Genomic DNA, 14,516 nt, shown 5'->3' with positions numbered 1-14,516 from the left:
CATTTCTTCTTGACTTATGGAGTATATGTGGGATCAGTAAATTTTTCTGTATGTGAATGACACTGTTTGTTGGGGTACAAGAGAATGATTTCCGGTATTAATTTATGCCGCCGTTTCATTCACATATATGCCTTGTTGCTGGACTCCTGCTAATTGATTCTTTTTTAGCCTTTTCTTATCGACAAGATTTTCTAGCATAAAAATAGTAAAGACTCTTATGTTTTTCACCTTTTACTTTCCATTTGTTAAGCACTATGTAGGGTTAATTATACCCTTTACGACTTAAATCTTCCAGCCCTCCTAAATGATTTAGTGTTTTTAGATTCAGATGGGTCCTTAGTTTTTTGAATTTGATTCTTGTTTTTAAAGGCGGGGGACACATAAAAGCTGCTTTTAAGGTTAACTTCTTGTGCACTTGGATAATAGTTGGAACAGATAATTGCATATTTAGGAATCCGCTAATGTGCTACCATAAAAGATGGGAAGTAAAAAAAAAAATGTTTGTTAACTCTAAGCTACTGTTCTGTTACTACCAACCGATTGCCATCTTTTTCAGTCAGTTTTTATGCTGTAGCCTGTATTTATGTAAAAAATATAAGGATAAGTTCTTCAATTAGTGTCACCAATAGGAAATGATGCTAAAGTATCACAATAATGTTTGAATGAAATTAAAAAAGGATGTGAACAACTTTACAATATGATAAAATTTTTGTATCTTATGGAATAGAACTAGATACTAAATCTTTTTAAAAGACTACTGAGCTATGCTTAAAAAAACTGCAAATTGGTACTCGCAGCCTCGCAGGTAGGACATATTTCACTGAGTAAAATTCCTTGTAAGCATTAAATTATATATTCATTGATTGGACAGAGGTGTAAGAATCCTAGGATTTAACCTGTTTATGTAAAGGAGTTCTTCCTGTTTATTTCTAAGTTGGGTGTAAAATTTGGCTCAACTTGGCTAGGCATCCGCACGCCCAGACTACGTGACTTTTTTTTTGTAGAAGTTAAGGATAGTCATTGCACTATTTGAGTTGCTGGTGAGTGGTGACTGGTGTGGTGGGAAGACCTGCTTCTTTTGTTATCTATTAAATTCCTTTAATACCATCCTAATTATTCCTAAAGAAAACTTCTTGGCACGAGCATGCCTATTAGCAGCTTATGGTTGCAGCCCTTCATGCGCTGCCTCGACTGCTTTGTTGGCTCAGCTGACATGACTAAGTTTTCTATGCGATGCTGAGATCACATTGTAGGCCGTCCGTCAGCAGCCTCCGTCATGCCAAACACCACATGTGCCCATTTTACGTGGTGTCAACTTTGGTTGTTTCTAGATGCCATGGGGGTTGAAATGACATTTGATTGTTGTTTAGAGAACAGTGAAAACCCTGTTTCAACTTGCGTCATTGGCCACTTTAATTTGTCAAGTGTCTTATTTCTTTCAATTAGGCTAATTAGTATGAATAGCATACCTAAATAACCTCCTACTTATAAGTGAATGGTGTGGTTAATAGAGTGATAAATGTGTGTTTGTTGGGGGTTGATTGACTATAATAGCTGTATATATATTCATTTAATGTGACATTTTGTCTGCATTAAGGAAAAAGATGCCAAAGAATTACTATAGTGATTTGACTTGCTCAGGTATTTCATGATAAAGCTTGTTCTCAATTAGTTGAAAATAAGTTATATTAAGCTAGTAAAGTTTCTAAGGGAACTGTACTGATATAGACTTCGGTTCATAATCGTGTGAATTGATCTTTGATATTGGTTAGAGTTGGTCCTTTTCTTCCGAGTAGGTTATGACTTTGCAATGTGTTTGATCTTTGCGATGGTGTAGTTGCATTTTAGAAATGTCAAGAGGTGTGACTATTATGTTTCGTTACCATTTGACCAACATAAAAATATACACCTGCAAGGATTGTCACATAATTAGCTCAAATTATATTAGGTTAGTGAAACAAAAGAGAGGAGGGCTTTATATCGGAAGAAGGAAATGACAAATGTATTTCTATACTGGTCCATCGTGCAATGGTACATGATTATGGGATAGTGATACTTGTAGGCATATAGCTGATTTAATAGGGAGCTCAAGGAATTTTTTTTCTCTACGGAGGCAATTCTGGTTCTAATGTCAAGACTTACTATTAGGCGAGGGAAGAACCATACTCTAGGGAGCTTCTGTTTGCTTTAGATTCTTATGTTAATGGATCGTCTTCCTAGCAGTTGAAGGAAGGGTCTCATTGTAATTGAAAATTTTAACGGCATAAACTTTATGTAACAAATTGAAGAATGTCTTCGTCTATATATTGTTTATTAATCCATCATGTTTCAACATGTTACCTTTTCCACTTTGGTTGTTTCATAAAAATGAAGATTTCATTTGATTTAAAATTATACTCAGTAGTTTCAATACATTTTTCTTCTTAACCAACTTTGGACGTTCTAAATATTCGTTCATGTTATTTAATGTGGACAAATATATTCATAAAGTCATTTACCTTTTTGGCCTCACTCTCTTACTACTCTATCACATTTAACTTCTTTGATAATTCTAACACTTCTGATAATCGTAGTATTTTCCTTACTACATTTTCTCTTTTTTCACCTTTAATTTTTGTATTCAGCTTTAACCAATCCTCTTAATTTCCGATGTCCAAAAGCAACATGAATTTCTATTAAAGACATAGCAATTATTCACATCCACTCGTAATTTCGTGTCTCTGGAAGCTTGATAAGCTATGAATATGTACCATCTAGAATGCAGAACCCTTCTCAAACAGCATCTGTCCCCAACAAAAAACCAAGAAATGAAATTCCCAAATGCAAGTGTCGGTAAAGTACCAAATAAAACTTACATCAACCTGAGGGAAGGGAAGATCACAGTCAAATCTATCATAAAATCAGATGAGAAGTTTCAGATTTTTGGACTTTATAACGTTTACATATATTCCATAAATTAAGGTGGGGGTAAGATAGCTGAATCAAATTCTTAGTAATATTTGGAACAAGTAGCTAGCCTTTGCTGATATTTAAAAGTGATACACGTATCAACTCCCTCCTCCCCGAAAAATAAAAAAAATTAAATAATCCCTCAAAAAATATAGGAAGTAATAAGTTATCTTAAAACTATAGCTTCGCCGACATATTGATTCTGAGACCAGTTGCATATAAATTTTTGCGAGTTTGGAATTAAAAAAATATGATGTGAAACTACACTAGCTATTGCATGTGATCAATGTCACAAGACTATCAATTCAAAGAGATGAACACATGGTATTGGACCATAAGAGAATTTAAGAGGCTCTAAGCTTAGAAGTTCTTAAGTTGCTTTCATGAAGCACCTGTCATAGTCTTCCTCTTCTCACTGACTAAACTAACATAACCTTTGGGCCCTTTTTCTGCTTATCTTCATATTCATTTTATCCTTAACTCTTCAAAATTTTCAGGGTTTCACGTTATCTTTTTGGTCCCCTGTTTAGATCCATAACAGGGTTGACAGTTACATAAATATTGTTAATTCGTTAGAATGTTCTTTTTGTATCAAGAAACAAGCCATGTTATATTTGGCATCTAATATCGTCTCTGTGATTCATCCAACTTCCATGTTAGGAAATTTAGTTGTTACTTGTTAGGGTGATTAGCATTAAAACTTAAAACTCTAGCATTTCTGGCATTCCAATTCTCCCTTGAATTCTTTCTCTCTTACGTTTTTAATTAGAACTTCTACAAATGATGACAATGAGAGGATTTAACATCACTTTGTATCACATTGTTACAAATTGTTCATGTTTTTTTTTTTTTTTAGCTCACAACTAGAGAGAAATTTGAACAATCTCATATCAAGTAAGAGTTAAAGGGTAAGAATTGATAATTGAAATATTTGATTTCGTGTGTTGTAACTCAAAGTTGTAAGACTTTTAAATAGTGTCACTTACATTTTACACTGTCTTGGTTGTTAGTTAGGTTTGTCTAGTTTATAACTGTGATTTATGCTTATAACACAATAAGAGTGGTTTTAAGGATTTTAGAGACCCATAGAAGGCATTTAGGGACAAAAAGGAAGATAATTTTCGGTTATTTGGAGTTGTGATTTACTGATATGGCCTAGATTAATGGATGTTATAATTTTCGAGTTGCATCAAGCATTTATTAAATATCTAAAAAATTTAGTTCTAAGTTTCGAACTAGTCCAAAGTTTGTAACCTCATTGTTTACCCTTTGAACGTCCCACACAAAAAGGTCCTTCATGACCATCACTATCCTAACATTAAGATTTAAGATATCTACATATGGCACACTATTTTCATTCACGACTAGAAATGAATTAGTCCATATGACACTAGGGAAGTATTAGTGCCCATGTGAAGGGTAGCTTTCTATGATGTGCCCAGGTTTTTTAATTGGTTGATTCTTTGACCATTGACGATGGACCTTACATAGGAAATTTTAAAGGCAATTTAGTATCATCACGTCGTTCATGATCTATACCGTTACTGATATAAAACGATAGGATTATATGGATCCGCTAAGTTGGACTTGTTGGGTGTTAATTTTTTTTGTTATATTACAAAGTTAAACTTGGTATGGGGGTGCACAAGAGGGGGTTGTAGTGCAACATCAAGCAGGTTAATCACAACTGCTGACGGTCTTTTGGTTGTCTGAAACCTACGGCGAACATTGCGGACAAAATATTTAAGAGCAAAGTATTCTTAAATAAGGAGAGGAAATTGTGGGTAAATAGGTTCAAAATTATTGATACGGAGGGACCCAATTGGACCTACTTAAGTTTGATTTTGAGCACAAATACATGTGCTATTGTCATGAAGATAATGGTACTATTGTGCAATTTAGGAGGTTATTAACTAATCAATCTTTCTCTTGATTTGGTAACGTAATGTGCAATTAAGGCGATTGTTAACTAATTAATCTTTTTCTTGATTTGGTAAACGTCTGTTTGTTGTGTTTGTATTGGTTTACTGAGTTTGATACTATAGGTCTACAGTATAGATTTGTGGAATCACATTAGGTTACTCTTCTCCCCTAGGAAGATCCATTTTGAAAGTAGTTCTTCATGCTTGTCAATACAAATTTAGATTATTGATCTCTCTTAGTGTTTATAAATATTATAAGAAGTTGATACTTCGAAAATATGTATTAAGACGAATCTTGTGAATTTGTGATATACTTGAAATACCTTATGACTTCTCCTTGTGATGCAAAACTAATAGCAACTTATTTGTTGGTACAAATCAAATTTGTAGAATCAATTGCTTGCCAAAATGCTACATGTTATGTAGAACACGATACATAGAGAGACAATCATGAATTGAAACATCTATAAACATAGAAACATGTTAAGGTTAGCTAAGTAGTTAGAATTCAATCTTCCTAAAAAAGTTCATAGGATCAATTTCCAGAATTCTTAAGAGGCAGCCATCAAGATTCAAGCATATAAATTTGGTAACTCAATAGAATCACATGAAATGTTAATAAAACATGCATATGTGAAATGATCTCTATATGGCTAGGAAAATTCTCTTCACTTATCTGATTTTATCTAAATTCAACCATTTTTAGAAGCATTCTGTGATTGTGGTAACAGATTTCAGGCTCTCACATATCTGAAGAAGGTATCAGAAAACAACTCTAAAATTATTGAAATAAGCTTTGGAAATCTAAATTGGGCCCTAAAATCTATGCTTCTTTACTGAGTGCTTGGTAAGTGCATTCTTTTTACATGGGACCTTATATTTTCCCCAGTTGATTAATTTGTTAATCTGGGGTATACAGGATTTTGGTTCTTCAGTGCAAATTATTAGACATAATCTACTGATTTATTCATTGTCAAAGATAACAACTAGGGCCCTTTGATTCAGCTAATTAATTTCATAACTTATCTACAAATTCGGTTGTATGTTCTTGCCATGTGATACCTACCTTTCTTCTTAAGTACTCATTAATGTGTGATTTTTGTTCATGTTTTGTTGTTTAATTGAATTAACACCATATCTAATGTACTCGAGTCTGTTTTATTCCCTAACTGGAAAATTAACAGTTTGAGGGAGAAAGGTCGATACACTCGAATAATTCAGTAGTGCCCTTAATTCAAGTCTAAGTACAGCTTACTAATTAAGGATATTATTCATATTAATGACATTTCACCCCTGTTTGTCTAACTAGTTTAGCAAATAGACTTTTCCTAATGGAGTCCTAGTAAATTATGAGCATTTGAAGTATCTCCAATAGTGAGGTAGTTATTAAAATTATTGGGGAAGATAATCTTAAAAGATTAAGCACTAATCTGGAATTTTATAAGTTTCTTTTGTACTTTTGGCTCTGTAGTGCCCTGTTTCTTGTTGAAGTCTTTTCCTGATTGAACATAAATGAGACATCCATTTTCCTCCATAATTCCTTTTTTTTGTGTGTGGGAGATTTTTTTTCGGACTCCGGAAGTTATGTTGTTATCTATGACCCTTTTTTGTTCATTTTATTTCCACTTATTTTAGAATAGATTGTTTAAGATTCATGTCAGAATTAGAAGTCAAATAGATAAGTTCGATTCAAGACAAATAAGGGTTACTAATTTCAATTTTAAATTAAAATAATTTAAATGAAATTTATATAAGTTCGTATTAGTGATGGGTGAGTGAATGTAATATAAGTTATCTATAAATTAGTATACCGGGTGATATGATTTAGCTTGCAACCAAAAAGAAAAGACAACTACTTGTAAATAATTTGGTTTGATAAAAATAAAAAAGGAACTTTTAAAACCTAAATTATTAAGATTAGAGGTCAATATGAACTTTAGTCTCATGAGTAATGAGAAGACTGCATCCTGCATGGCATTTTCTTGCATGACAATCTGAACTGTCTGTCTTCATTTCCTTACTTGATTTTAGCTATGATGGTGCCAAAATTTCTTTGAGCTCACTCAAAGAAAGCCAGTTACAAATGATCAAGTAGTATCAGCTTCCTATTTTCCATATTTGACAAACTTTTCTTCATTTTTTTAGTTTTTCTTTTCAAGGCAGGCTAATTTGCCATTATAAATGATCCAATTACAAGGTGAGTCAACTATGGAAGCTCATATATATCATTTGACTAATTTTTGTTTGATAATTATTATTACTATTATTATTTATTTATTTTTTTTTATTTTTTTTTTAACAAGAGCAATTTTCACTACATCATTTCAAATTTAATTGTCACATTAGAGTATGTTTTCACTAGTTTTTTGACTTTTTTTTGTAGGACAAGTTACAGACATTCAATCTCTTAAACCGCGCTGTTGGTAGGAGTCCCTTGCATGCATTGATCATCCAATCTAGTACATTACCCAAATCCTTTTGTTAGTGCCCTGCCTTTTCTTTTACGTAATTTCAAGTTACAGATTTGGTAAAAGCATGAAAGTCCATTTTGTTTATGTTGGTTCTCTTTTAGTATAGTATTGTTATAGTTATTTCAATATAATGACCTTTTACCTTGAAATTGAGGGACCAATTTTGATAGAAATCTTGTTAAATGTAGGTAAAAACTAGATAAAAAAATGCATCATTTTCAGCTAATAAGTACGCCTAACAGACATTAGACATCATCAACTGCAAATTTGCTATTATTTGTGTTAAAACCCACAACCTCCCATGTTTATTGTTTAGGCCCATACTAGACCATGCAATACTTTTAATTATTCTATAGTGTTTGCTAATAATATTGGTACCACATGCGTGATTATCTTTGACAAAAAATATATTAGAAAGAAAACTATGAAAAGTAGATGAGAAAGGCCAATGAAAATGTTTTTGAAATTGTGTATGATTTTGTTTATTTATTTTTCTAAGAAATCTGTTTGGTATCTTAAATGATCAATTAGCTGTTTTCTAAAAAAGATTACTCCGTATCAATTAGCTGATATTAAAGATAGCTGAAAGGTAGGTAAGATAAAGTGTATCAAATCAGGATTTCTCACCAGTCAGCATGATTCCAGTTCAATTTAGTATTTTTGTAACACTTTAGGAGTGAGGCAAAACTTCCTCAGCTTATTAAGACAGAACGAGCAGAAGGATAAAGGATCCTCTCTTCCAAAGGACTAGTGGAAATTGAATCCCTATCTCGAGATTGGAAGATGCTCTATGTTCAGCTAAACTACTAATCTTAGCTTGTTTTTGAAATGGTATGAATGTGTATTATGTAGGGTGTTTTTTTCTCTAACGACCAAAAACTACCAGTAGGGTATCCCGTAAAACCAGTAATCACGAAGCACAGTGAGGGACCCACTTAATACCCTAATTAAAAAGGTAGGTCCCACTTAATTTATAGTTTAATCACGCCATTTAACCCGGCTTTTTACCTCTTTATAATCTGCCCCTCCCACCCATTTTTATCATCCAAAAATTAACAGACACACACTTCAAACTTCTTCCCTCCCTTTCTCTCTCTTCCCCCACACAAATTGCACAAAATTGAGATTGAGAGAGAAAGTGAAGCTCTAAAATGGCAAGATATGCAATGTCATTCTTCCTCTTCTTTGCTTTGTTAGCTCCTACCTTTGTTCTTTCTTCACCAGCTGTTGTCCCTGACCCTGAACTTGTTGTACATGAAGTACATAGGTAGGTGCATTCTAATGGCTCCACTTCTTCTAAATGATTTCTTGCATTGTTTAATTAATTCGAGCTCCAAGAGTTCGGGGAATTTTTAAACAATGGGTCCGTGTTTTTTGTCAGATTCGTTTACAATCTACTACATTTGTCCAAAATTAATTGTCACATTGCTACGTAACAACTTTTTTTAGGAAGGAGGAAGTAACAAAATGTGTTACATTATAGTATGCCGTGCCTCCGAGGTCATTTTTAGAAAATTAGTCCTTATAAAATACAACATTTTATTACAATTTCTTGGACTCTTAAGGTGGTTGAGCAATTGAGCTTTTGCTTTTAGTTTGTTTTTATAAAAATGGCATCTTGTGATTGTATAACTAATAATGTGTTACATATTCTCCCCTGTTTATGCAGGAGTATCAATGAGTCCATTGCTAGGAGAAACTTGGGCTACCTCTCATGTGGAACAGGCAACCCCATTGATGATTGCTGGAGATGTGATCCAAACTGGCATGAGAACCGCCAAAGGCTAGCTGATTGCGCAATTGGGTTTGGAAAGAATGCCATTGGAGGCAAAAACGGGCGCATTTACGTGGTCACCGACTCGGGTGATGATGACCCTGTTAACCCCAAACCAGGCACCCTTAGGTACGCTGTGGTCCAAGATGAACCATTATGGATCATATTCCAAAGAGACATGGTAATCAGATTAAAAGAAGAGTTGATCATGAATTCCTTCAAGACTATTGATGGCAGAGGAGCTAGTGTTCACATTGCTGGTGGACCTTGCATTACCATACAATATGTTACCAATATCATCATTCATGGCATCAACATACATGATTGTAAGCAAGGTGGCAATGCTATGGTGCGGAGTAACCCTCATCATTATGGATGGAGGACGATTTCGGATGGCGACGGGGTGTCTCTCTTTGGTGCTAGCCATGTTTGGGTTGATCATTGTTCATTGTCTAATTGTATGGATGGGTTGGTTGATGCTATCATGGGTTCAACTGCCATCACCATTTCTAACAATTACATGACTCACCATGATAAGGTTATGCTGTTAGGACATAGTGATTCTTACACTGCTGATAAGAATATGCAAGCCACCATTGCTTTTAACCATTTTGGTGAAGGTCTTGTTCAGAGGATGCCAAGGTAAATCTCTAAAATATTTATCACTATTTATTACTCCGTGATTTTTGCTAATTAATGCTTGTTTATATTATCAATATCATCATACTTTTAAAGACCAAGATTTGGTTCATTTTATGCAATAATTGTTGGTAATACTATATTAATAATGCTTGAACAGGGGATTTATTGTATAAAATGTTAAATGTAGACTTTATTTAATTTTTAATAACTTTAAAATTAGCAAAAAAGAAAAAAAAAAATCAAGTTGAAACACATCTTCTTTTCTAATACTTGGAATATAGATAATTTTCTTTTCTAAAAATGTGGAAACTTCTCAATTTTCGAAATTTGTTAAGATCAATTTCTTTTTAGCCATTTCCAATGAGATATAAAAAAAAAGCTGCAAATACTGAAAAAATGAAAAAGATAGAACTCAATCAATCAATCAATCAAAGCCTTAATCCCAAAAGTGGGGTCGGCTAACATGAACCAAATTTGATTATTCCGTGTAGTCATCAACATAAATCTTTCTCCTCCATCCCTTACGATCCAAAACTTCATCCTCACGTAAATCCATGCACTTCATATCCTTCCTCACTCCTTCCAACCAAGTCATCTTTGGTCTCCCTCTTCCTCGTTTAATCCCTCCATGGTCCCACTCTTCCACTCTTCGCACCGGTGCACCCTCGGGTCTCCGTCTTACATGTCCAAACCAACGCAGACGATTTTCCCTTAATTTATCTACAATGCCCGCCACACCTACTTTCTTGCGAATAACCTCATTTCTGATTCTATCTCTTAAAGTGTTTCCACACATCCACCTTAACATGCGCATTTCCGTAACCTCCATCTTTTTAATATGCTCTTTCTTAGAAGCCCAACATTCTGTACCATAGAGCAACACTGGTCTTATGGCAGTCCTGTAGAATTTTCCCTTCAACTTTAAGGGAATGCTGCGGTCGCATAACACTCCCGTGGCCGCTCTCCATTTAAGCCACCCTGACTTAATCCTGTGGGTCACGTCTTGATCAATGTCACCATTCTTCTGGATGATCGACCCTAGGTACTTAAAACATTCACTCATGGTCAAATCCTTTCCATCCAAACTCACCACTTCATTGCTTGTCCCCCTCTGAGTGCCAAAACGACATACCAAATATTCAGTCTTACTCCGACTTAGCTTAAACCCTCTAGATTCCAACCTTTGCCTCCATTGCTCCAACTTGACATTAACCCCATCCTTAGTCTCATCCACCAAAACGATATCATCTGCGAACAACATACACCATGGAACCTCATCTTGAATTGGTCTAGTTACTTCATCTAGAACCGTTGCAAAAAGAAAAGGGCTTAATGCAGACCCTTGATGCAATCCGATTGTAATAGGGAAATCTTTTGTCAACCCTCCGCATGTCCTCACATTTGTTGACACATCCCGATACATATCCTTAACTAGGTCTACATACCTTCGTGGGATACCTTTCTTCAACATTGCCCACCAAAGTATCTCTCTTGGCACCTTGTCATATGCCTTCTCTAAATCAATAAAGACCATATGAAGATCTTTCTTCTTTACCCTATAAAACTCCATCATTTGTCTTATCAAATGGATTGCCTCCATAGTAGATCTCCCAGGCATAAAACCAAATTGGTTATCTGAAATGCTTGTGCATGCCCTCAACCTTTGTTCAATCACCCTTTCCCACAACTTCATAGTATGGCTCATAAGCTTAATTCCTCGATAGTTAGAACAATCTTGAGCGTCTCCTTTGTTTTTATAAACCGGGACCAAGGTGCTCTTCCTCCAATCTTGTGGGATCCTTGTAGCCGTCCATATCTTGTTGAAAAGGTTTGTTAACCAATTAATACCAATCTTACCCAAACACCTCCACACCTCTATCGGTACCCCATCAGGGCCAACCGCCTTCTTAGGTTTCATCTTCCTCAGTGCAATCTCCACCTCTACTCTCCTAATCCTTCGCACATACTCCATGTTGATTTCTTCATCACTCATAGAGGTATCTCCTATCACAACTCCATTACTTCCATTAAATAAATCATCGAAGTACCCCTTCCACCTGTCCTTGATGCCCTCCTCTTGCACTAGGACCATTTGGTTCTTATCTTTGACACACTTCACCATGCCAATATCCTTCCTTGCCTCTTGTCTTCTCTTTGCCATCTTATAAATGATCCTTTCTCCCTCCTTGGAATCAAGCTTTTCATAAACCTCCTGATATGCCTTTTCTTTTGCTTGGCGAACAGCTGCCTTTGCCTTACTCTTAGCCTCCTTATACGCTGCAAAGGTTTCATCACTCCTACATTTTCCTAAGGCTTGATAGCATTCCCTTTTTTGCTTAATTACTGCTTTCACCTCTTCATTCCACCACGAAGTATCTCTCTGTACCGAAGTTCTTCCCCTTACTTCCCCTAAGACCTCTTTGGCCACTCTTAGGAAACAGTTCTTCATTCGTAACCAAGTCATGTCCGGATCCACCTCTCCATCCCAATCCGCTTCTTCAATTACCTTTTCTGTAAAAACCTTAGCTTTTGCATCCCTTAGGGTCCACCATCTTATCCTTGGTTCTTCTTGTCTAACTTTTTTCTTCGCCTTCTCTTTCAGACGAATAGTCATTACCAATAGCCGGTGATGGGTGACCACACTCTCCCCTGGGATAACCTTACAGTTTATGCAACTTTGTCTATCTATGCTCCTTGTGAGCAGGAAGTCTATTTGAGTTGCATTTGCTCCATTCCGAAAAGTTATCAAGTGTGAATCCCTCTTCTTAAACCAAGTATTAGCCAAAATTAAATCATATGATTGGGCAAAATCCATAATAGCTTCACCACCGGCGTCCCTCTGCCCATACCCAAAGCCTCCATGGACACTCTCATAGCCATCTCGGCTCGCCCCAACGTGCCCATTTAGATCCCCTCCAATATATAACTGCTCTGAGTGGTGGACACCCTGCACCACCTCGTCTAGGTCCTCCCAAAATTGTCGTTTCTCTTCTGCATCTAAACCCACTTGGGGAGCATAAGCACTGATAACATTCACAATCTCCTTGCCACATAGCAACTTCAGCCTTATCAACCTATCGTTCTTCCGATAGACCTCGATCACCTCTTTTGCCAACCTCTCATCGAGAACCACACCAACTCCGTTCCTAGCTCCACCATTCCTTGTTCTGTGGCTCGTTTCTTGCCCAACATACCATACCTTATACCCCAAAACAGTTCTATCTTTTTATGAAAAAGATAGAACTGTTTTAACTAAATTAGTGAAGTGTTCGTACTTTGATAGAGGTCAGGTGAGTCTTGACTATTGAGTATTGTGACGTACATAAAAATAAGTGTGATTTCTGGTTTAATTTTTTGCTCTTTTAAACTTTCCTATGCTGTATCAAAATGTAACGCTAGTAATGTCAAAAAGTGGGGCTGATTTTGATTCCACAACAATTGCAGATGTAGACATGGATACTTCCATGTGGTAAACAATGACTACACCCATTGGGAAATGTATGCCATAGGTGGGAGTGCTAATCCTACCATCAATAGTCAAGGCAACAGATTTTTAGCTCCTGATAGAAGATTCAGCAAAGAGGTAACGTTTTCGTAACATTTTCGTACCCACATTTTGTTATCTAAAAATCGATAAAAGTCCTGTGGGTGTTAGAGTATGCCCCATGAGATGCATTTTCACGGTATTATATTAGGCAGTCGGCCTCTTGTGTGAGATATAGATTCATGTTAGACGTGTTACACGTTTTATATAGTTAAAAGTGACTAAATGAACGTATCATATTTTATAAGGTGACTAAACACGAGGATGCCCCAGAGAGTGAATGGAAGAACTGGAATTGGAGGTCAGAAGGTGACCTTATGCTTAATGGTGCATTTTTTACGCCGTCGGGTGCTGGTGCTTCAGCAAGCTATGCAAGGGCCTCAAGTTTGGGAGCTAGGCCATCAACCCTTGTTGGCTCAATTACTTCTAATGCTGGTGCACTTAGCTGCAGGAAAGGTTCTCGCTGCTGATCTATAATAACAGCTTTAATTAACAGCAGCAAATAATCTTAACTCAATTGGGTTCAAGATTAATTATTCATAGGAAAATTCTTAATGAAGAGAGAGGGATTAATTATAATCTAAGGGAAAAAACATTAAAAAAATCCACAGTTTTTCCTGGAATTCCCCTTCTTTTTTTTACTTTTGACTTTTTATCTTTGTCTCCTCTCTTCTTTTTATTTTTGTTGTTTTCTTTTGACTGCATTGTTATCAGTTTGATTGTTATTTCTTTTTTTTCACCCTTTTTTTTTGTAATTGGGTTGACCCAAGAAAATTACAACCTCGGCCTGTTACTCTAAACCAATCATTTGAATTGTAAGGTTAGAGTTACAAGTGCAGATGTGTTGATATATAAATTAATGATACTACACTCTTTTTTAGTTACTTCTTTATTCTTCCTCTCTTGCTATCCATGTTGTGTTATTTGTCCTCGAAAGATGCAAAATTAACGATATGGATTTAAAAGACGAGTGTGGTGTTATTTTACATAGATACATGGCCTGGATTAGCAATTTTAATGGTTATGATTGTGAGGTACAAATTTTTGTACAATCCAAGAGTTATGTATCATTAACTATTGAGCTTTTGTGCTACATTGGTCGGCAAATTAAGCTATTTAAAGCTTGGAGAGTATGGAGTCCACTTCTTAAGTTTCTTGCAGGCAAAAAGGAGGGAAATGAGAAGGACAGATAACCAATAACCAACACTAACATG

At 35.6% G+C, this 14,516-nt stretch overlaps 1 protein-coding gene across 1 annotated transcript; it reads left to right on the top strand.

Annotated features, from left to right (window-relative positions):
• Window positions 1-8,386: 8,386 nt before the first annotated feature.
• Window positions 8,387-14,194, top strand: LOC145624284 (putative pectate lyase 18). Its single transcript, XM_081677280.1, has 4 exons — window positions 8,387-8,609; window positions 9,012-9,758; window positions 13,203-13,341; window positions 13,551-14,194. The coding sequence occupies exons 1-4, from the start codon at window positions 8,494-8,496 to the stop codon at window positions 13,770-13,772; spliced, it is 1,224 nt and encodes a 407-aa protein (XP_081533406.1). The 5' UTR covers window positions 8,387-8,493; the 3' UTR covers window positions 13,773-14,194.
• Window positions 14,195-14,516: the final 322 nt, after the last annotated feature.

This window comes from Chenopodium album, chromosome 3 (assembly GCF_948465745.1).
Source record: "Chenopodium album chromosome 3, dcCheAlbu1.1, whole genome shotgun sequence".
In the NCBI taxonomy this organism is placed as follows: Eukaryota; Viridiplantae; Streptophyta; class Magnoliopsida; order Caryophyllales; family Amaranthaceae; genus Chenopodium; species Chenopodium album.
The sequence above is the reverse complement of the archived record's forward strand: the minus strand, read 5'-3'. Positions and strand labels throughout refer to the sequence as shown.

What these genes read in the sequence shown, in the direction of transcription:
- LOC145624284 (XM_081677280.1), top strand. Translation starts at nt 8,494, where the DNA reads ATGGCAAGATATGCAATGTCATTCTTCCTCTTCTTTGCTTTGTTAGCT. An exon ending in GTTGTACATGAAGTACATAG is followed by an intron (nt 8,610 to 9,011) that starts GTAGGTGCATTC and finishes CTGTTTATGCAG; the next exon opens with GAGTATCAATGAGTCCATTG. An exon ending in ATAGAAGATTCAGCAAAGAG is followed by an intron (nt 13,342 to 13,550) that starts GTAACGTTTTCG and finishes ATATTTTATAAG; the next exon opens with GTGACTAAACACGAGGATGC.